This window comes from Melanotaenia boesemani, chromosome 5 (assembly GCF_017639745.1).
Source record: "Melanotaenia boesemani isolate fMelBoe1 chromosome 5, fMelBoe1.pri, whole genome shotgun sequence".
NCBI classification, from domain to species: Eukaryota; Metazoa; Chordata; class Actinopteri; order Atheriniformes; family Melanotaeniidae; genus Melanotaenia; species Melanotaenia boesemani.
In genome coordinates, this window is record NC_055686.1 from 16,764,666 (window position 1) to 16,789,087 (window position 24,422).

Sequence of the window (24,422 nt, forward strand, 5' to 3'; positions counted from 1 at the left end):
AACACGCCTCAGGTTCTAGTGTTCTGCTTCGCAGCCAGACTTAATTAAACTCTGGTCAAGATCCAAACTCAGGTTCTTCATTTTTAGGTTACCTGGTGCCTATTTGACAGTCACCTTTGATATTTGCAGCTTTCTCTTTTTGCTTACATACCCTCCTACCCAGTCTTCATATAAGACACTGTAATAGTAAGTGAAGATGGGATTTCTCAGTTTTATTCTAAAGTAGTTCAACTGTTGGTGGATTTTTATTACAAGAACCATATCCACATTTTTTCCTATTAAGTGATGTAGTGAGAAAATATATTAAATAGACACATTTTTCATCTTACTTCACCATCCTCTTCATTTAATAAAGATTAAACCTTGGCTTTTTATAACTTCACATTTTATGACTTCATATTTTGCTGGCTCTAGCATGATATTGAAAAGCTGGAAGTTGTGTGCCCCAACCCTTAGGTGGGAATTTTCCACCACATAAACATGTTGATTTGTAGCACCACTGACTACTCAACAATACTGTAATTAAGCTGTTTGTTCTATAAAATAATAATATTAATAATGATAAACCTTAACTGTTAGCAGAGCAGATAGGAGTCGGCATGTTGTTTGAAAAAGAGATTTCTGTTCACCCACTTTGACATAGCAGGAAACACTCTTATCTGGGCTCCTCCTGACAATAACCCTGCTGTTTTTCATGTTACTATGAAGTGAGACCTGCCAACAGGTAGATATGAGCCAGACAGGTATGCAATCTCTTTGTATTATTAATTTATTAACTACACTTATCGGCTTATGAAGATGATTATTGCTTTGATATGTCTTAATGATATTTTTCTTCTCTGTAAAGCTGAAGAACCAATTGTTGTAAACAATGGCTCTTATAGACTATTCAGGTTAGCTTCAAATAATGTTTGATAAATTTCAGCTGAGTGGGGGAAATATTGTGTTATCATACAGGATACAGAAAATTGTGGAATTGTGTTTTATGGATTGTTTTTATTTTCTATTTTTTGTAGGTGAGGATCTGCTTATCATCTACGAGACAGAGGCAAAGCAATGGGCTACCTATCTTCAGTCAGTTTTCACTGGCCCAGTCTCAGAGGCTGGGATCTGCTGCTATGATGTTGCTACACTGTCTAGACGACATGACTTCCTCAGACTTTCCCGCTACACTTGCAAGATCCTGATCCTGACCAAAGGCATGCTTGAGGATTTTTGCCATCTACGCCGTTTTTTCCTTTCCCGTGTGTTGAGTCCTGCATCTAACGTGGTGGTGTTGCTGTGCGGTGTGGAAAGCCTGACTCCTTTGTTGGATCTGGTGCCCCTGAATGGTGATGAGTGCCTGCAGCTTTCCAGTGAACAAGACGCCCCTGAGTACCTGTCCACTGTGATTGATATTATAAGAAAAGGTATGGCATCAACTCCAAAGTATTTTTAATTTTCACTTTCTGAAGACCTGCAAAGTTGAGAGAATATTAAGGGCCAGAAAAATTGGTTAAAATAATAAAATTTTGTACTTTACTTTGTTTACTGTATTTGCATGCTGCTTATATTGACTAAGTCATTTTAAACATGTCTCAGAAATGTTTTCTTAAATAATGAACATATAATGTTTACTAAATTAATTCATGAGGAGTTACAAGGTTATTAATTTGTTTTTATATAGCCTCTATTTCTATAGTCTCAACAAATTTAAATTATAAACAAATATCCTAAAACAAATTAAACCTTACAGCTGATCCCAGCCTTGAAAACTATTTTGTGTTGCCTTCCCCTATTAAGAAGCATTTTAGTGGCCACTTTGAGGGTGGGAGGAAAGGGATCCTTATTTGTGAAAATGCTTGCAGCAGCCTGGGAACCTGTTTTGCTTCATTTTTTAATTTTCTGTGTTTAAATCTGACATAAAACATTTTCTACAGCGCCCACAGAGAATTTTTTGGTGATACTGTGTGTATCTCTACCACATCTTCTTCTGCCCTGCCAGTTATCTGGTGCCTCCTTCTTAGTTTTTCCTAATTGCACTTTTTGTATAAAATTCAAATGTAGAGCTGTAGGCTTGTGTTTAAACAGGTGTGTGAGCAGGAGGAACATTTGATGCAAATATGGCCACCACTGATTACTCATTGCAAGCCAATTCAAACTCAAGAGCACTCTGCATCACTTCATGGCATAGATACAGGTCCCAGGAACAGTTATATTTTAACCCAAGTACCTCTGGTATTACAGGATGATGCAGTGTGTTTATTAGCACATGGAAATTATATATTGTAAGTACTCACTAAACAAACATAAATACATGAAAATATAATTGTGTGCACAGATCTGCAGTAAAATACTATAATAAATATAAAGAAGTTTTATTTTTAGATAATTTAAATATATCCACTTTTAAATATCAAGTTAGTAGCTTTCAGCCACCTTTAAGGAGGGTTGTACAAAATAAATTCGGGCTAATGTGCTGAGCATGTAGTCAGTTTAAACGGTAGCGTGTGATAGCATGCTACATGCTAAAGTTGAGAGATTAGCTTTTAATACAAACTTCTCAATGAAAAATAATGAATGCTTCTAGAATTCACTTAGCCTATAAATTGATAAGATTTTTTTATCTGTGATATTTTTGCATGAAAGTTACAACATCAACAGGCTAACAGACATAGTATTATTTTGTGTTAGCATGCTAAACTAAACTTTAAAGTACAGTTTGCTGGTTAGGCTTAAACACTATTGTTTTTAAGCAAATAAGTATTCCATCATAAACAATTAAATCATTACCTAAAGGTAAATATTAGCGCACTAAATTGCTAACAGGGACAACGTTGGGGCAGGCAGGTACAGTCTATGCCTTTATCATTAGGCTACTTAGCATGTAGCTAGTAGCATGCTATAGATGAAAGTACAGACAGATTTTTTGCCTTAAACATAAATAAGCAGTAAAAAATATTTTTCAAGTGTTCAGTGTGAAACAACTGGCTGAGGATCACATTAGATTTTGAGTTAAGGAATCACAAAGTGGACACACTTTATCCTCATGGAGTTATGAATGTTTTATGATAATTTTTAAGTAGTAGTTGGAATATTTGATTGAGTTTCACAAATACAAAATTCATGGTTGAACTACAGGAAACAATGGGGTTCAGCATCCCTCTGTGAAAACCATGTCTACCTCTAATCATGAAAAGAGATAATCTTAGCAATGCATGTCATTTCTACTAGGCTGATACCGTATTAAAATGCAATAATCAGTGACATTAATTTTGCCAAGAGAACCTCATTTAGCATGGCCAAAATAAACCTTACTTGAAGCTGGTATCAAAAAACGTTTTTAAGACATTGTCACAACAGTTCAGTATCTTTTACAGGTACATCAGCCACAGCAGCAAACATCAACCCACAATCAGCATCACAGCCAAAGGTCGAGCAGATTCATTCATCTGCAGCTGAAAGAGTCAGATCCAATGTTGTGGTCATTCCCTCGAGAGTTCCTTGTGGGGTGAGATGCTCTTCTAGTAATCCCATTCGCTTATTCATAAAGCATCTGTAACACTGACTACACAGAAATCCTCCGTACTGTTTGGCAGAGCTCCATGGAGGTGTTTGTTCTTTTGAAAAATGATGCAGCTGGCTGTGACTGTATGGTTGAATTCAGCGCTGAGACACAGATAGTGAGAGAAAAGCCTGTTCGCTGGAATGAGCGGATCCTCTGTGTCAATGCACCAGGTGAACAAAATAAAAACAAAAGATGACTGCATGATTTATGAAGGACTCTTCTGTTTTCGTCCAGCTTATGTATTTTTCCTGCATGCTTTCTACTGCAGATTTTCCAGCAGGGAATGTGAGAGTGACTGTGTATAGTGGTGGAAAAGCACTGATCAACACGCAGTTACAGTACTACACCAGTATGGAGGAACTTGCTTGCCTCCTGTCAAGGGTCGCAGACCCTGTGGAGTTTATGTGTCAGGTAAAATCTCTAAAAGGTTATCTGTGTTCAGTGAATATCTACATTTAGTTTTTGTGCCTTATCTGAATTTGTTTTCCTGGAAAGGTCTGTATTTACCTGGGGATTTATGGTCATTGACAGGTCTGAGTAAATAACTCGGGTGACATCATCAGGGATGTTTTGACCTTGGTTTAAGAGTACATATTGAAAATGAATGTATAAAGAGCTTGTTATTATAAAGTGATAAAGTTGTTGGTATTTAGGCAGGGAAATGCCAACAAAAATATACCACTTAGTTACAATAGAATGACTTGTACAAAACATTGAAAGTCAGAACATCATGTCATCCACTGACTGTTCTTTTTAATAAAGTCAGCCACAAGTCCCCTGACTTGATGGTAGAAGTATAATAAATGGATGAGTCCAATAAAACAAAAGAAGGTTGGGGCCATATTTTTTGCGGGTTTGAAATTGTTTCCAGAAAATGTACCCAACAAGGCATATATATTTGTATCTGGCACTTTGTTTATTTAATAGATATGCTGTAAAATGCAAAGTAAAACAAACACAAAAGTGGGTGTACTTCTTAGACTAAGCAAATATGTTCAAATTACTTGTTGATTTAATCATAGGAATGCTTGTTTGAAGGATGCTTTAATTATTAAAAGTAACTCTTTCTATCTGAAAGTTGTGAAAAAGCAGCAACGAATCAGCATTTCTGCTCTTGTTTTTATGAGTCACTGTTTACTTTTTTTTTATCCCTGAAATGATAGGCTACAGCAGCTTTCGTCCATCTTTCTGTAATGAAGACTTGATTTGATTAGATTTGATTTTTGTTGAGAAAGCAAACTTGAGTAATGTCAGAGGAAGAATTCGCCAAGGGGATTTATAAACTAAAAGCAAGCAGAAGTTTGATGCGTGTATTACTAAATTAAACTTGGCATTTCTATTGTGTCTCTATAGACATTTCCAATTTCACTACCAGTGTTTCTGTTATCCTGCAACACATTCAAGATTAAGTTTACGATTTGCTGACATCGGTCCTTAACATCAAAGTTTCTATATTTCCTGTGCAGCCATAACTCAACAAAACATTTCAGAGTATGTCTGGATTTCAGGCCCTTCAGGTTTCCTCTGTGGACAAACTGGATCAACAGTTGTCCTCCATGCTTCTTGAAGGCATGCCCACTGGAGGTTTTCAGGGACTGAAGAGTGAAGCCACACATAAAAGAGGTACTTCGCTGCAGAGTAATCACACTGAGAAAAAAAAATACTCAACCTGGTGAATCTTTCTTTTAATTTTACTTGGACTTTTAACATTAGATACTAACTGCTACCTGTGCATTTATCTATTATTATTTGGGTGAAATTGCTAAATATTAAATTGCATTGGAAGTACAAAAATATAGAGGTCGTATTGTTCTTAATTATTTGTAAGAGAAGGTCCATTTTATTCAATCTTTTCTTCTGATCAGGTTTTTCTGCTGTGATTTAAACTGAACATTGCTCACAGTCGAAGCACAATTCTTTTGTATGATAAACAATATCCAATGTGGGGGGAAAAAAACCTTTCCATTTCTTTGGCTCATTATGCAGCAGACTGATGGCTTCATCAGCTTCTGAGATTGATCCCTAACGAAGCTAAAAAGGGCAGAGAGAGGTGTTGCTATGACAAGCAGGTCAATAAGTGCCTCCAAGCTGTCGTTCTCTGACTTTCCTGGATGTACTATATTGTCCACATTGCATTAATTCACTCTCAAGTTATTACTCGTGTAGGAGGCAAAATCATGGTTTATTTGTGGAACACTTAGTGCATAAATGTACACCTGCTCATTTTAACCAGACTAATTAGAAATTCTCTTTCAAATTGAATGTCGTCAGCAGAGTTTCACCGTGCAGATGTGCCTTCGCTCCTCCACTTTGCAGCTCAGTACGGATTCAGAAATGTCTCTGGCCTGCTTCTGCAGTGTCCTGGTGCTGATCGAGCCCTGTGCACAACCAATCGCCACGGACAAACTCCCACTGAGATTGCAAAGAGCCATGGCCACACAGAGCTTCACATCTTACTGAAAGAGACACTGGTAACAGATCACCTGCTTGCTACTCTCAAATCATGTTTGTTTTAAAAGTATTATGAATTTCTTGGCTGATCTATGCTTAGAGGTGAGGAAAATGACTGATTGTACTTTGACTTTTGAGATCTCAAAGCCAGGAAGTGCAGTGTAGCATTCAGGGATGCTCTTAAGACTGTGAGTGTGTGGCTTTTTATTAATAATGACTAAAATAAAATGGATAGAAAGGCAGAAAATGTCCTGTATGTCACATGCAATCTCCCTCTTGACTAGTGTTTCTACACCCAGCTCATGGCTCAGTAGGAGGGTATGTAGTAGCTCCTTTCTCCTCTCATTTTGAAGGAGGCTTGGCCTGCAAGCTTCCTTGTGGAACACTCCCACAGAGAATAGGCAGGCTGTGTTTGTTCATGCATACACAATGACTTTCAGCACAGGTCGTCTGCATGGATTCAGACAATTAATGTTGCCACTAATGTAGAGATTTTCATGCATAATGGCTGCCATTTTCTCCTCTTAATCTGAAGATTCCTGCTCAACTTGCCATTTGACTGTAAAGATATATTAATGCCAAAACAGCATGCTTGTCACTCACGAATGAGAGGTCATCCAGATTTAATCATTCCTTTGTATGCATGCACGTCTCTTTATTTTATACAGCTGGAGGATGCTAGTATCATAATGTTCTTCCCAATGCAAATTTCATCAGGCAGTGAGGACAATGAAAAAAAAATCTAGGATTGAAGTTTGAAAGCACCAAAGTATTTTAAGTTTTAAACCACATACTACACAAGAAAGAAACATTTCTGCTTGAACATTTTTCTTTCTTTTGATGAAAAATTATCTAAGAAAAATTTGGCTGTTGGCAAATGTGGCATCTTTGGTTCGTTGTTGGGGTGTTTTTTTGTTTTTTTCCTTTAAGACAGTCATTTTCCCATTTTATCTGTAACTGAACCTGCTTATGTTACAGAAAAGCTTCATAAATATCAAAACTCAAAATACTTTATATCCATGTGTATCTGCATTCAGTTTTTCTCCTTAGTTTTACGCTAAGCTACACATGCTAGCCTCAAGATAGGCAAATGCTAAGTTAATCTAATCTTTGCAGGCAGAAAGCAAGTAAGTCTTACAAAATTAGAAATGACCCTGTGTTTTATTCAAAGGAAAAATTTCATCATACAAACAAAATTTCTGATCTGTGGCCTGTTTCAAAAAGGAGGTTCAACTAACTCTGAGTCTCAAAAGCAACTCTGGAAAAACTCTGAGTAGAGCAACTCCAAATTTTCGGCTCCAGAACAGCTGCTGTGAGTTGGCTCAAACAACTCTGAATATCTTACTTAGTTAGCAACCACAATAAAAAGCCACCATCAATGGTGTGACAATACCTGGATTCACCATGACAACCACAGACAAAAAGGTAGTTCTTTTACCTGATTGGAGTGATAGGCTCCTATTGAAGCATACAGGCAATAAGAAAAATTATTTTGTAATAATGCTGGTGCTCAGGAGAGATGCATCATTGTCCAATGGTCCACTCACAGAATTCTTAACTTTATTAAAACTGTAGCATGTGGGTTAAAATATTGGTGGATATTAGTTTTCTACGTTCAGTCCCACTGGGGAAAAACACAAATGTAGGCAAATGAAAATGTCTATTTTACAGAGAAGAAAAACTGAAGAGATATTCATCAGGAAATTATAAAACATCTGTCCTGAGTTCTGAAAAGTCCTCTGCCTACATAAATCATTGTGGTATTAATCTCTGGAACCCATGTCTGACAGCTGCTTCAGGTGGGAGGAGACAAGTACTCAGTCGGTTACCATGGTAACAGACTCAGGGTAAGACTTACCTCGCCTTCTGAAACAGAAAAGCCAGGGTTTCCCTAAATTCAGGGTTAACATACTCAGCAGAGTTTTGAAAACATCCGTCACAACCATGTCTGCCCTGTCTCATGGTGCTGAAAATGCCAGAAAATAAATCAGAAAGAAATCAGGAGCGATATTCCTGTTGAAAAACCATTTCAACTAAAACAAAATACGCTAGGCTGACAGGTTAAGATCGGCAGAGAGAAAATAGTTTTCTCAAACAAGCGGGTGAGGGGTTTTTGGATTGAAATATTGCTTGAGTTTACAAATACAATTTCTCTCCTTTTGAGCACAGCCAGCTGACTGCCACAAAGTCGTATTTCAGAAAAGGCAGAAAATATGATAATTAGCATGACAGGTCAGAAAAAATGCTTTTCTTTAAATGAAAAAAATTTTCTAAAAATAAGCATACAATAGGTTTAGACTTTTGGAAGGCATAATAATAGTAGACTATGCCTTCTTTATATCAGGATAGTTAGCTTGTTATTTTACAAAGTTCAGCTACATTTCCAAAATACAGTACAAATGGACAAATGGACAAGGGAATAATTAAACTCTTCGAACTCTTAATTTAGACTAATTTCAAGACTAAATAGCTGTTACAACTGAAAAAATATTATTATTATTTTAAGACTTTCACTCTAAGTTTAAAATTATTCAATGAGTTAAGATTTTGAAGTTTAAGGTGTTTTGAAGACTATTACAATCTGAAGGAGAACAATACTGAAATACTATTTACCCACTAACAACATGAGGGACGGTCAGTGTGTAGAAATCCTGAGTGCATGAGGACATCAGACTTTTGCTGAAATACCCACACAGGTAGAGAAGGAGCAGATCAAACAGGCCTTTGTAAATCAGTCTACACCATTGTGTACACTGAATGGTAATAAACTTTAGTTTAGTACTACCTTTTCTGTGTTGAAATCTTTCTAAGGCAGACAGAGTTGAAAAAGTAAAAAAGTTCTTTTTTAAAAGCCTGAACATTGCATCATCCCAGCTTGAAAGGGAGAGGCACCATCCATCTTGTTATCAGCACACAGACTGAAAGCCAGAATGTGATGGAAGAGAGATGCATCAGTGCACACGGTATGGGTAACCTGCTCATCTGTCAAGGGTCCATTTATGTTGAACTATATTAGCCTGTGTATGTGGTGTTGTACTTCAATAGAGAGCCTGATGAGTCACCTTTACAACATGTGAGGATCATGTGTTTGTGGAATGAGTAACACAGCTAAATGTGTGGTAAGTGTTTGAAATAAACTGATGGATAACCATCAAATCATGAGTAATATTAACACTCAAACACAACAAGTTAGTAAAAGTATCTCAAAACCTGTACAAATAAAACCACAACTGTCTGTTGGCTCAGCACAACTAGACGTCAGTGTGTTAAGAATACAACTTCATACCTATATTTGTTGTTACCATGATGATCCTTTGAAACAAGCTGTTGAATCATTATCATGTTTTAGCACTTTGTTAACGTAGTGCTCAGTCTTTCTCATGAAATTCTCCTCTTATCACCTGTGTTTGTTTGTCTTACAACCAACTTTTAACTTTCACTGATGCCTCGGCTCAACCTATGGAGAATTTAGCCCCAAGGGAAATTTAGAAACTCCAACAGCTGTTGCAATGTACTTATCGTCCTAGCAACACTGCTAATTGAGAGTGACGGCAGACTGGGCATGGTTTGATCAGACTGCTTTAGTGAGTGCTTGCTGCAAGCCTGGAAAGAGCTGACAGGGGAGCAATTGAGTCAAACACAGGTCTCTCCACAGGGACGTCAACAAGCCTATAGATGTAACACAACAGACAGATTTGACATGTATAAGCACCATCCGTTTCTGTGCAGGGTAATTGAAATGAATCTTGACAGCTGAAACATATGCAGTCGGAGCATGTTGGAGAAATCCAAAGAGTCATGGCTGTGAGGTGAGGTTCAGCACTTTCATTAACTAATCTGCAGTGTTTCCACCAACCTCCAATTAATCAACCTATGATGAATCAGTGATTTGGGCATTGGTGTATAGCAGCACTCTGTCAATAAATCTAAGATGGATCAGTCCCCTGCCTCATACACAGGCTGAATCACTCACGAATCCTGCATCAGATCTACCAGTCTGCCCTGGCGTCGCACTTCTTTGTTAATTAGCTGCGAACTGCTCCAGTGGGGAAAGCTGAATTATTCAAAGAGAACATAACTAGCATATAAATACAGAAAATGCTCCACTGTTATCTATAATGTTTATATCCTCAGAGTGCATGATTGTGCATGGTGAAAAACCAGCATGAGCACACATGGTTGTTATTTAACATTTTAATGCTGGACCATAAATTTGTCTGAGTGTCACTTGGCATTTAGATGGAATATGAGATTTCTCTGGCTGTTTTCAGATGTGGAGCAGAAATTAATAAATATAAATAAGCCTGGAACTGTAAGGCCTTGATAGACAACAAAGAGCCATTCATATCCTGCATGCTCTGCTTGTTTACCGTATAACATTACCCAAACTGAGGAAAGCCAAATTAGGTGATACACTACACTCTAGTCCAGGGAACTGCTGAGTGTACAGGCCTTACTTTGCATATTGTGTTTGTTTTGCCAGTTACTGCCCATTATGTTTGTCAAAATGGAGAAACACCAGAGATTTGTTTATCATTTGAATTATATCATTATTACTCTTCCTGTGGAGGAGGAAACAGTTACTTCCCTCAGATTACCTGTGATAGAGCAGATGAAAAACTTTTAACCACTTCAAGGCTAGGAGTGGCATCATAAAACCACAGACAACACGCATCTCATGATTCTTGAATGATAAACCCCACACACCTGAGGATACCTCTGAATTTCCCTCTTGTAACATGAGGTTGATCTTGATGGTTCAGTTGCACTTGGTTTTGGTGGCAGCTCAGCAAATGTGAGCATGTTGTGCTAAACTGTTAGTCAGCCTGTTAAAGATTTAACATGTGAACAGACTGTCATTTGCATTTAGCCTAAGGCACACCTTGTTGAGTCTCACAGACCAGATGACTTGCAGACTGTGTCTTTGCTGCCTTCTATTACACATGCAGAGTTTTGTGCAATTGGTTGAAGATTTGGATTGATGGTGGGCCATAGATGCAGTAGGGTATAGGATTGTCTTGCTGAAATTTGCAAGGCCTTCAAAAAGATGCATTGACAGGAGCATATGTTCTTAAACCTGTATATACTGTACCTTTCAGAAATTATACAGCCTATCCAGATGTGCAGATTATCATTTTCAGGCACTAATGAGCCGAGATGCAGACTTTTTTTATTGAATGATGAACAAGCCAGATGGTTCAGAGCCAAAGGATGCTGCCTTTATGACTTCCAAACAGACTTTCCAATTTGAATTCGCCTGACCTCAGAACAATTTTCCAATTTGCTTCAGTTCATTTTAAATTAGCTTAAGCTCAGAAAGATGATGGCCTTTTCTGGATCATGTTCACATATACCTTCTTCTTTACATCATAGAGTTTTAACTTGCGTTTGTGGATGGGAGAGTGTATTGTGTTCACAGACAATGATTTTTGGAAGTTTTCCTGAACCCATGCAGTGATTTCAACAACAGAATCAGCCCTGTTTTAATGCTGTGTAGTCAGTTGGCCCAACAGTAATGGGCATTCAATATGGACTTTAAGGTCGTGTCTCATGTACTCAGAGATGTGTCCAGGTTTGATGATAATATGTACTGTAACCTGTGGCATATTTAGACTCTTCAGTTTCACTTTAATGAGTATTATTATGAAAAATATCCACAATTTGTGGACACAGTTTTCTTGCAGATTGTTGAACTGCTACCCATCTTTATGTCAGAGAGACTCTTAAAGTACTCTTTCTATACCTCGTTACCAACATGTTGCCATTTAATCTAATTAGTTGCAACAAGTTCTTCCAACTGTTGCTTTTAAGTACCACTGTCAGTTTCAATATGGGCTTATATCTTCCATAAATTAGTCAAATGTCTCACTTTCAACATTTTATACACTTTTTATGTTTTATTGTGAATATAAATTTGGTCAATTCTGCAAATTTCTGCGTTTATTTACATTTTCAACTTCATTTAGAACTTTTTTGGGGAATTGGGTTGTAAATAAATAACTTCATACATTTGCTTTTGGCACTTTAATGGGCAAAATTAATGCTGCAGATGTGTGGAATATTTCATGCTGAATTTGTTTCTTTTTGTTTCATGTCTCAAAAAAAAAAAAAAAAATCCTCCAAAAACTCAGAGCTGCAGATTGCACTGCATTGGGTGCTGTCTTTCATGCATCAAACACTCTCATCCTGATACTCTGTGTGTTAAAAGACAGTAGCTTGCTGCCACTGAGAGCAAAGCCAAGCCTGCTTTTGAACTGGCCGTTTCAGCTGCTGCAGACAGATTTGCTCTCCTTATCCTGTAGCTTCTAGATAAACTTAAGATTTCTTCTCACTTCGACAAAAGCCTGCCTGCTGTTTTGTCTGGAGTCTTGCTGCTTGGATTGCAGCAGTGAAACCGATTTTAACTAGAATGCCTGAGGGTCCTTTAGTTTCAGACATCTGTAAAATAATTTAGCATTTGTGGTTTGTAAATAAATACCCCTCCCCTGCTCTGATTTTACCTCTGAAAATACCATACTGAGCAGAACCACAGCAGCTAACTATTAAAATTCAATGTTCAAGCAGCAGGAAATAACCCATTCCTTGAACCTGTTGAGCCTGCAAAGAATCTCTACAGTCAGTTAATGCATTCATGTTAGCCAATACCTAATTTGCAGTTCGAGGAAGAGTACAATATTGTAATTGAGATATGATTGGCTGTGTTGCTTAGGAACGGCACACAGTGCAGAGCGGGCTGTATGGTAATATTTTGATCCAAGTGAGCTCTATCTTATAAATCCTGCAGATTTAGACAGACGTTTTTACATCAAATTGGTAATAATTCCTCTCAAATAAACAGAAGAGCAATATATAATTCTAAGGGATAATAATAGAAAAGCCAAACCGTTTAAAAGACAGTTTGACTTAAAGTAGATGTATTTACAATTCTGAGAAAATATGACACACAGTTTCTTTTTAACTAAGAATGAATTATTTATTAGATTTATTTTGTTTTTGCTTTTAACCCTTTAATGATGCAACTCTTCTATACTTTACATCTCTATCAGAAGCTGGAAATATGGTCATGAATAATAACTCGTAATATCTTATTCTAATTACGGATGCAGTCTGATGTCAAGCAAAGGGTCTTGAGTCACTTGCTAAATGATATGTTTGGAGTGAATGGGGAAGATTGTGTGATTTCATAATTACCCTGATCATAGCCCTGTCTGTCTCACAGCATGCAATTAACAAATAGGCCGACTCTGCAGCAGCTCTGTTGCTACAGGGAAACTTCCTTCTGTTAGCCAGCGGGTGTTGTTCAACAGCACACCTCTTCAATTCATGTTGTAGCCCTGAAACTGCATTTCTGAAAGTCAAAGCAGAACATTAGATAGCTTATTAATGATATCACAGCCGGTATTAAAGCATTGCATAGAAGCAGATGCTGCTCAGTGGACATCTCTAATTATTTCCAATTCTAGGAATATGGACAGACTTAATCAGTTGTTCAAAGGATTAGAAAAAAGAAAAAACTTAGCTTTTATAATAACTCTTGAGGCAATCTACAGTACCATTGTATTCCTTTCTTACAGAGATGGAAGCTAAGTTAGTAAGGTCAGAGGTTGTGCTTGCAGAAACAGATTAAGGATGGATACTTAAAAATGCAGTCCTTTTTTCATTTTATTTTTATTATTTATTTTTATTTTCATTTATTTATTCATTTATTTATTTTTATTTGTTTGTTTATTTATTTATTTATTACCAAGAATGGTAATCTATATGTATTTTATATGCCAAAGGTGTACCACTATGTTCAAAGGATGCAACATCAAGCACTGAAGAGACATTTTACATTGTTAAAAACTGTCTTTCAACAAAAGCTGGTGGCAGAATATTCGTTTAGACAAAGAAATAAATAAGGAACAACTCTATGTACATGTTATACAAGCAAAACAGTGCAAATATTTTCTTTTACACTGTATAAAAAAGACAAATAGCACATTGGGCCTCTGTTTCATTACTTGTGGCTGCTTCATTTAAAGTCAATATGACCCTCAGGAAGAAAATGTTGCCCAGCTCTGCCTTGGAGGACAGCTGTAGGTGAGGAAATGAGCAGTTAAAAGGAGAAACTCACATGTCTGCCAAAATTTACAAGCTTACTTTGTAAGATTTGTTAAAAAAAAAAAAAAAAAATCCAATTTCATGTGGCAAACATTCAGCTTCACATAACAGATGAAATCCCTGAATTTTAAAATGCCCCTCTCAAGCTGTTGCTTTGTGATTTAAAATGCTTCTCCTCATTCTGTGCTGTTACAGAAAATGTTCAACTCAAGCGAGGACAATGACGATGCCAGTGTGTACGAAATGATGTGCAACACAGGTGAGGGAGGAAATGATGGGAAGTGGAACGGGGACAAAAGAAAACCAGTAATGGGATTGTTTTTGTTTTTGTGTTTTTTTTTTTCATCATATTATTTAGCTGGTTTGCTGCTCATTTCCGACTACTGAATAGCTTTCCTTTTGCTGATGGGGACATCATGTAGCACTGCCTACTATCAGCTGTGAAATGACACATACACACACACACACACACACACAAAATGACACTGAAGCAACAGTGCAGTAAACACTTATGGACTCTTTCCATCACAGTCGTGCGGAAACAGCAACAAGATGAGGACAAAGATGAGGAGGAGGACCTTTATGCACCGTTAGGAGTGAATGATGAACATGACACCACTCTGAACCCAGCAAAAGCATTGGTTATCACCAATCGCCCTCCAGCACCCACACCCAGGCCTGAAGGCATCACGGAGAAAGACAGCAAAACTCCTTACATTGCCCAAGGTACCTCCCTTTCATGCATCTTTCTCCACTTTTCCCCACATTTAGATACAAGTGTAAAAACAAGTCTGAGATATGCACAATATGTGAAGGGGAGTTCATGTGGGAGGGAGGAAGTGCCTGGAATGTGCATTTCAGTTGTCAGTGGAGCGCTGCTGAACAAAGCAAAGGGCCTTTTATACGATGCAGTTTGTTTTGATTTTACAAAACCACAAGAACATACTCGCTCCCTGTTGCTAAACAAACAACAGCAAGGCCGGAGAAAGACACATTTGGCTGCACCGAAAGCCCATATCTTCTAACTGTTCAATTTCAACTGCTTAAATATTTCATGAAGCTGAAACATTCAAAAGTGACTGGTATTATTAAGACTCATAAATCATTAAAACAGCTCTGACTTCTTTGTTTCGCAAATGCAGACATAACACATGCTTCTACAATTAATTATTACTGACAACAATATTACACCTGTCCCTGACTATCCGTTTCATTCAAAACACATAAATGTGGTCATTGTCTCTCAGTAGAGCCCCTCTCCTTATTTTGTAGCAAGAAGTGCTCCACTGAATCCTCCATCTCCCAACCATCCCCTCAGTAATAGAGGGAATGACTAGGCTGCCATCTGCAACCAATCTTGGCCCGACCAAGGCCAAGTCAGCCATAATAAGTCATTACACATGTTTTCCATCGTCCTTGTCCCCAGAGTGTACAAGAGAAGGAGAGGTTTCCATCTATTGAAACAGCAGAGTTTCAAACCACACAAGGATCACGTTTTGCTCCTCACGCCCACCACCTCACTGAAAGATGTGAGAGGAGATGAGGCTTGGTGGAGGATTAGGCGAGGAGCCAGTTATTGGAGAAAACTGCAGTGGAAATAATGAGGAGCCTCCTGTTAGCGGCGACGTCTCCAGCTCAGTGAGACAGAAGAGCTAGAATGTGAATAAAATTTAGTCCTGTTGGGGGGAATTAGAAGATATGTAAGCTACATGAGGATCAGCGCATAGTACCTTTTTCTGAATGAAGCCTTAAAGACCGAGCAAAGGCAGAGAAGAGAGGCTCTGCTTGAACAAGAAGAGGAAAAGAAGGATGTCAATGTGGAACTAGGCAGAGGTGGGATTATCTTCCAGGGTGTGGATGTTGAACTTTAATCCATTGCTGGCCACACAACCGCAGGTCCACCGCCTCTGACAGCTCAACAGTGTAGCCTTTCATTATGAGAGCTCACTACCAAGCCAAAAGGCATCATTTGTTATGTCTAATTCAGCATGTAAATTTAACAGAGAGAAAACAAGAATCTCTATTTTCTTATTCATACTCCCTTATGCACACCATATGCTGTCACATTTCAGAAATATTGTTATATTTTTCTAGTGGTTTTCCACACGTACTGTAGCTGATCTTGTCCATCAGTAGTGTATTTTTAACTTTAGACTATGTCTCCCCCTGGTGGAAGAACTGCTGTACTGCAGAAGCCATAATTGTTTAAGTCAGCTCTGGTTTGAATTAGGTTATTGTCCTGCTTAACAAATGTAAATTGTGATTGTTGTGTTACTCTTAACGTATATTTACTTCCACTTGTTCAAAGTGTTCCAGAAGAAGAAGACACAACAAGGCGATGCTGATTTGTATTCACTTCCCACTAAACAAGGTGAGCTTAACACGGGTCACATCTGAGCACTTGGTATTGTACTAAACAAATGTATTAATTTATTTTCTTTGCTCTAAATTGTCTATTTCTGAGCTCCAAAATTGTTGCATGCCTATGTCTGCCTTTTAAATTTGCAGCATGGCTACATTTTTTATATAAACCTGATATTAATGTTCAAATATTGTAATAATTATTACATTTTCAAGTCATCAAAAACAGCACACACCAATGTTTTCCTTTGGAATTGGTAAAAAGCTCACATTTTGGACTACATAAAAATTTAAATGTCAAATTGCAACTAGAACTTGTTCAAAAACTCTTAGGAGTCAGGAAGGAATACACATGTACCACTATCACAACAGAGAACCATGTTAAAGCCCCATCTGACACAACATTGTCAAAAGACTTCTCACTATATTCCACTTTGCTTTCAACCAAGCTCAGCCAGAGTTAGTCAAGATATTTAAAAAAAAACAAAAACAAAAAAGATTAGTTTCAGATATGAATGGTAACAGTTGTTTCTGATTTTCATCAGGTTCCCCTTATATATGATTTTCCTTTGATTTCATAAATATCTGTCCCCTTGCAGGTATTAACAAAATATATTTTAAAGGTTGATGCCTCTGCATTTGCAGATGGATCATGATATGCATTGTATATATATCATGACATCATTATATACTTGTAATGCTTAATTATACTATATTTATACTTAAGTATTGTTCATCTTGCACACTCCTCATTTACTAATGAGGCAAGTTTGCTGAGCTGGACTGAAATAGTCTTGTGCTGGGAATTTTCTACGTCTTTCAAAGTTAGTGCAGGTTGTTAAAAAAACTTTAAAAAAAAAATAAAAATAAAAAACTAAAGTTTCCTCTTTTGGGGTAGAATTGCTATGAACACTTGCAGCAATTTGCAGAGCTAGTTATTTTTGCTTCCTACTCTCCTGTGGTTTCCTGTTACCTGCTGGGAGGTGCTGAATAATTTGTTGAGTTTTGTTCAATTACAATTACAGCAATAGCAATGGTTTATTGAATCATTATAGAGGCAACGAGATGGGAAAGTAAACAGTAAAAAAAGCAATAAAATAAGCAAGTAGCACATGTTCACACAAGCAGGTGCCAAAACGGTTGTGAAAATAAATAATACAATGGAATAATGTGTCTAAGAGAGAAAACTACTGGGTTATTGATGAAATGTTGAAAGTTTTTTACCTGATTCTGATCAGATATTTTTTATGGAGTGTTTTTATCATTGCAGCAGCTGCAGAAGGCAGCATCACCTCCACCTATGACACCTTTATACCAAACCAGATGTACAAACTTCATGGGCTTGGTGAGCTCCAACAGAGGCTGAAAGCAGGTTTACGCACTGATGAGACTCTTGAGCGCTTCAGTGATTGGCAGCAGGTTCAGAAGGGCATGGATGCCAAGCAGGAGGTAGGATGTCTGCATGGTGTCACATTCAAAGAGAAAGAAGTCTGATTTATGATCTGTGTGCTGCTAATGCTGCATGATAGGTGCTGTGTTAGCTATCATCTGTCAAACTAATTATAATAGCTGCAAGGCTTTAAAGTTTCTCACAGAAAGAGGCAGGGAGAAAGTGATAGACCACTATCTGGAAGTTCAAAATGGGGCATCCTCTATGAATTGTACAGGGAGCCAGAGGTGCCAAAAAACTGACACATAACTGGAAGACCTACATGCCCTCTCATTGGGAAAACAGCTTCATCAACTAACCAGCAAAAATATCAGTTGACTTTACTGCCTTTATTGAATTAATATGAAAAAGTTTTTGTTTTTCATTTTATGAATAATGTTTTTCAGAACAACAAAGAAGGAATTTTTCCAAATGAAACTCAATAAGAACATAATTATATTCATAGAAATAAATGACAGATTTAAGTGTGTAACTGTGGGAGCAACTAAAACTTCAATCAACTCCCATTTTGTAATTGGACATTATTATTATGTTACCTCAATGATTACCCTACACTTTAATATTTACCAATCAATCACAAACTGAGCTCATCACACGTGTTTTAGTCAGTAAACAGACCATGGGACAGCCCGACGGGAGCACAGACTTTACGAGGCTGAACTAACAACACATATTAACCAGTTATCTTAAGAAAACAAACCTTTTGAGATAAAAACACAAATTTATCTATTATATCAACAAAACATCATTATCTCAAGATAATGATATAATTGGTAAATCTGTCACTAAATGAGCTTGATTATCTTGAGATCATAAAATAAGTGACTTATGATTTCATGAGATATGTATATTTTTTATTTTTTGCTCTCTAAGCTTCCATAAATTTAAAAGCAAGTTTCCCTCTAAGGTGTACAGTTACGGCTATATGGCTACAATAACCATAGACATAAGCTCGGCATCTTCTACCAAAGTAAAATTACCAATACAGTGATGTGTAAAATACTATATATACAGAAAGTGTTTCATTAAATATATATATAATTGACATATCAATACACAAACAAATAAAACAAATCTTAAAAGCAAAACAAACAAACAAAAAAGGATAAATCCATAAACTTCAAGTAACAAAAAGACAAAACAAAACAGGAATGAAGAGTAGAGACATGACAGGACAAAAGTGTGGAGCAAAATATGCACAGGAAGACTGATTTTTATTTTAAAAAAAACATTATACATCAGGTTATTGGTGTAGATTTCTGGTAATCCATGGTAGGAGTTATCCCAACTGGGATTTTAACAAATCAGAGAAACACAAACACAAACAGGGAAGACAGAAAAACAGCTGCAAGAACATTGTCATGTTTCTGAGAAACTCCTGCCACAATTATGACATTCCTGTATATTTCACATCAGACAGAGGCTGCTTCATCCAAAAGACAGAACACTCAAACACAAGCTGCGTGGTGTCATTTATGCAGAGCAGCAAGGAATGCTCAGACCTGGAGGAGAGCCCAACAGCCTCTTCATACACATGTGGATAAAATTGTTCAGTCTTTTCTAAGAGTACCATCATTTTTGTCCAGGCCTGTTTCATGAGTTTATTTTTTTAAATAATTCTGTTGAAGCCTGGTTGAAAAGCAATGTCTGACTTTCATTGGGTAAATTTCATAGAATTTTTATTTTTTATTACTTTTGTCAGATTCAAGTTATTTCTGTGACCATTGTGAGTTTTTCTTTCATTAACCGAAGGGTACCAACAATTTTGTCCATGTGTGTAGATGCATGGCACAACAGCAGCTGTACAGGTCACGATTCTGTGGTTCATCTGCACCTAAAAGACAAAGGACACTCTTTTGAGGACAAAAATGTACACATTTTGTAATGATCCGTCTGATAAGGGTCGGACTTCCCAGCCTCCCTGAACGCAACCTAATTTTCCCACTCTGATTGGTAATACGCTTCACCTGTTTGATGCCCTTTAAATACCTGCCTGTGACAGCGTTTCTTCGCCAGATCGTCTTGGTTCTACCCTGCACGTTTCCAGCCGTTGTTCTACCTGTCTGCCTGCCTACCTGCCTGTTGTTGACCTTGTTTTGGACCTGGACCATCGTCTCTGCCTGCCCCCTGACTGGTATCTCTGTTTGTTATTGGATTTCTGGATTATTGACCCCTGGACTGGTTTTTGGATGTGGATTTTGGATCACGGAATAATCTACTCTGCCCAGACGGAGATATTCATTATCACCCACTTCCGTGGGTTGGAGACCCTGACCCCCGCCAGTTATTCCCCCACTAATCTGTTCTTTACCCAGCAGTTATCCACCCACTCCAGTGGACTCCCCGTCCGGCTTCCCGGGTTCTGCCTGTACGATCTCACCAAACTGCACTACAGCACCCGGTACGTGGATTTGTAACATCCTGCATCATTATCACAGACTCCCTGCCTCCTAACACCTGTTCTCATACCCCCCCACAGAAGAGCTGACCGAACGAGACCGGATAGATCACCAGTGCACATTTACATTGTTCAAATAAATTCCTTTTTACCTTTCACTGGAATCCTGATTCTTTTGAGTCCAATCTCCGGGTTTGTGACACATTTTGGACAGAAAAAAAACTGTTTGAGAGGTGTCAAGTAAGCCACATCTTTAAAAAGAAAAAAAAGAAAAAAATAAATAAAAAATCTCCGAAGTAAGAGCCAGTAGTAAGAGCCTTGAGCAATGGTTGACGAGCACTTGATAATTCCAGCTCATGTGCCTTCATATTGAACTAAACACCGGTGCCTTAATTAAAATAACTATATCATACATTACACTCTGGCAGCTATTTTGCATTTTATTTTATCTTTATTATTATTATGTTGTAGCTATGTTTTATTTTATCTTATTTATGTTGTTGCAATTTTATTTTCTATTTTTTTATCATTCTGTTTTGCACTGACTGGAGGGCTTTGTAATTTTGTTGTACATTTTTGCAATGACAGTAAAGTTCTATTCTGAACTCAGAAGGTGACCTCAGACACACACTTTACTTGTTTGCTTAATGTTTGTCTTTTATCGTCTTCTGTGTTCATGCAGCTTTTTATGTTTTGTCTTTTGTAAGTGTTCACTTGATCTCAAATAAAGGTGTTCTGCAGGTCTCCGCAGTCATGTAACATATTATAAAACATCTTGTAAAGTGTAAAGAAATGTTACTTATAGCAGAGTGGGGCTCTAATGCATTGATCTTCATCATGACAGGAGAAGCTGAGTCACCTGAGAGCCAAAATCATCAGCAACAGGAATGACGACAGCGTCTATGGTAAATATTCTGGTTATGTGGGAAAAACAGTCAGTGAATTGATACTGTAAATATCTAAGAAACTCTTCACTCCCTGCAGATAAAATCAGCGTTGTTCATCATACATCGTGTGAGTCTTTAAAAACTTATCTCATACAGCACAGAGGAAATCTGTGTTTGCATGCCTTTGTAGTTGCTCCACTGCCAGCTGCAGTGGTGGGGAATTAATCCTGTGGGAAAGGTTGTTTAATCAAATCCCCAGAGCTGGGTTTTGATCTACTAAGTCTCACTAGTGCCAAATGAGTGCTTTATTTTCTTTGACTGTACAATTCTCAGTTCAGCAGTACATATTGTATAATCTCCCATCACCAGGTGTTGCAACTAATGAAAGAAGAAGAGCAAGCCAGCCGTTGGAGTCGGATTTTTACAGCAAGCCGCTTAAAGGACAGCAGGTAAGTTTATCTCATTTGCCAACAGGATAGCTTGGCAGAAGTATGCAGAAATGTATTAGCACATAATTTACAGATTATTGCACGTTAATTGAGCGATTTCCTTTTCTTCTTTTTGCAGATGTTTCGGAGAAGTGACAAACGGTGAATACATGTGTAAAAATAACTTGTCAATGAGAATCAAACTGTCTGCCACCAATTTATTCTAAAGTTAGCCTCTTTATATCTAGTCACACAATATTTCTGCAGTTTTCTTTCCCTGATTTTCAGTCAGCATAGACAGATTTTTCATAGATGTCGTTAGGTTTTTTGTTTATTTTCACTATTCTCAACCTAGTCTTGTTTTTTTTAGAGTAATGCAAAAATGAAATGATGACTAATGATGTGTCTGATTAGCTACTTTATGTCAAGTTTAGACTGTTTTTGAAATTGTAACACTGGATTTTTTTTGTCTTGATTTAGAAAATTGAAAATAAAATAGCTAAATAAAGGTTATTCTACCATATTTTGTATTCATTTATCTAATAAAAATCCACACTTTTTAAACATTTGTATTCTAATTTGAATGCAAATTCTTATTCTAGTTTGAATTTTATGAGACAGGAAAACTGAGAGATTTTCCCAGTGTGTTTTGGCTTGGAAAAAAAGAGAAGAAGAAGAAGAAAGAAACAGAATCTCCCTCTAGAGGGCGGCCTATCTCTAATTATCCCTTTCACCCCCTTACTCTGAATCAAGCGATCCATCTGGTGAGCACAGGAGCACCTGCTGACCGCCTGTTGGCTAGGAGGCAAGCTATGGAAAAACATATCCATATACGTTTATGAATGTAAACAACAAGTAAAAACACTCATGCGGAGGGTGAGAACATCAATAAAGGGGCTCTTGCTGTGCCCGGTTGCAAACAGGAAGCATGTGTTCAGTTGTGGCTTGCATGAGCCAAGAAATGTCAAAATGAATCCGTGAATGAATTAAAAGAAAATGAAAAATGTAAAAGTATGAGTCCGCTTGCTGTGATGAATAAAAACGTTCACAGAGGGCTGTCGCAACAGCAAGCAAGCGAAGAATTAAAGGTCAAAGGCTTCATATTGCTGGGAGACTCATGTTCAGCTGCCACAGTGCAACACCTGCATTATTTAATACACACACAGAGGCCTTTTATACCCCACATCTACTGAGCGTCTGATCATTTACTGTACATACTTGTTAAAATTCAGAATTTGCTGTCATTTATAAAACTATTCAGGAGTTGGCTCTTACTCTTTCTCACACATACAGACACCAGCTTGTTGGTACAGCCGTGCCTGTGCCTGAATGAATGAATAAGAGCTGCATGGGGAATTCAGTGAATGCGTGGCTAAATCCAAGCTCAGTCTTGAAACCCAGGCAGAGGCTGAACTGTGTGCCAACAAAGCAGCTGGGTACATGCTGGGCACATTTTTCTGTTCAATCATGCTCTTTGTGAATAATATGTATTAATGCCGTCCCTACTAAGACCTGCCAGTTAGCCTTTGGAGATGATCCGGCTTCAGGACCCCATGGTATTTCAGGCATATGTTTGCCCATCACCTGCTGAGTGTACTTCATTACACACATCGTAAATGTCCACAGAGGAAGGCCTCAAATCATCATGTATGCAAATACGTGAGCGCCACCACGAGGAGCAATTCCCCAATCACAGTGACTTAAGGAGAGAGGTTCAATGGCATTTGACTCCCACACCAAACATGCCTCTATATGTGGGCAGAGCTAAATCAAAGACAGAAGATCAAAGACACACTGTACTGTATTTCAAATCCCTGGTAATGTGTATCTCCTTTGAAAATGAAATGAACCAGGCTATTTTCTGAAGTGTAAATTATTTAACTTGCAGCAACAGTCAAAAACATAGATATTATATTTAAATACATTTTACATTCGTAGCTGATTTACATTCTGTAAATAGAGAAAAACATATTACAGCAAACAATAAAAACATTTTAAGTGCGTGAGACAAAACGACATTTGGCCTGAGAAACATAAGCTTGTGTTCAATATATTGCACTTAATTTTCCTTTTCCTTGAACAATTTAAACATGTAGTTTCCTGCATGTTGGTAAAAACATAATTCATCACATTGTGAATAAAAAAAGACTAATTTGCTTTCTGTTTTTTGGCATATAGTCGAAGTTTATCTTGATCATTTTCTAAAATAGATATATTCTAGTAATTAAATGCAACACAATTGTTCTCAACACCATCATGTTTTTTGACAAACACGTCTAGTTAACATGAATTCACATTCCCTTTGAAGTAACATTAAGTAGGCCAATATAAAAAAGGCTTGATTATTTTTTTTATATTATCTTTTTTTTCTTTGTTTTTAGTTTACTCTTTTTGAGATATGCATATCATTTTTCTACAGTGGGACAAATAAAGTCTTATCTAATCTTTATCATTAAAAAACTGAGCATATACAGTGGACATTTTTACAAAGAGGGACCTAGGAGAGGCTCATCCCAAGACAGCTATTTAAAACTTATGATAGGGGTCCTTATTATCTAGAAATAAAGAATAATTAGATGAGATACAGGCCAGTAGTTCTTTAAATACAACAACATACAGATAAATAATATAACATGATAATGTTTATATGTTATATGCTTGAATTTTTTTTTTTTATAGTTTAAAGCACTTTGTGTTGCCTTCAGTATGAAAAGTGCTTTATAAATAAAGTTTGATTTGATTTGTGTAACACATAATAATGTAAATATGTATGTAAATGTATATAATAATATAATAT

General features: G+C 37.2%; 1 protein-coding gene and 1 long non-coding RNA gene across 2 annotated transcripts; both read left to right on the forward strand.

Moving 5' to 3' along the window:
* The first annotated feature begins 730 nt into the window (after positions 1–730).
* On the forward strand, positions 731–22,037 carry LOC121639261 (B-cell scaffold protein with ankyrin repeats-like). The gene is made up of 15 exons (XM_041984421.1): positions 731–743; positions 1,017–1,409; positions 3,360–3,490; positions 3,579–3,717; positions 3,816–3,958; positions 5,056–5,170; positions 5,822–6,018; positions 14,297–14,360; positions 14,633–14,827; positions 16,410–16,472; positions 17,733–17,911; positions 21,155–21,215; positions 21,295–21,324; positions 21,567–21,646; positions 21,765–22,037. The coding sequence occupies exons 1-15, from the start codon at positions 731–733 to the stop codon at positions 21,789–21,791; spliced, it is 1,830 nt and encodes a 609-aa protein (XP_041840355.1). The 3' UTR covers positions 21,792–22,037.
* LOC121640396 lies at positions 19,798–20,466 on the forward strand. The gene is made up of 2 exons (XR_006010451.1): positions 19,798–20,313; positions 20,392–20,466. It is a non-coding gene; the product is annotated as an uncharacterized LOC121640396 (long non-coding RNA).
* Positions 22,038–24,422: the final 2,385 nt, after the last annotated feature.

Bases quoted from the DNA above. Each gene is read 5' to 3' on its own strand.
- LOC121639261 (XM_041984421.1), top strand. The intron at 17,912-21,154 runs GTAGGATGTCTG...TCATCATGACAG, and splicing joins GCATGGATGCCAAGCAGGAG to GAGAAGCTGAGTCACCTGAG. The intron at 21,216-21,294 runs GTAAATATTCTG...CACTCCCTGCAG, and splicing joins GAATGACGACAGCGTCTATG to ATAAAATCAGCGTTGTTCAT.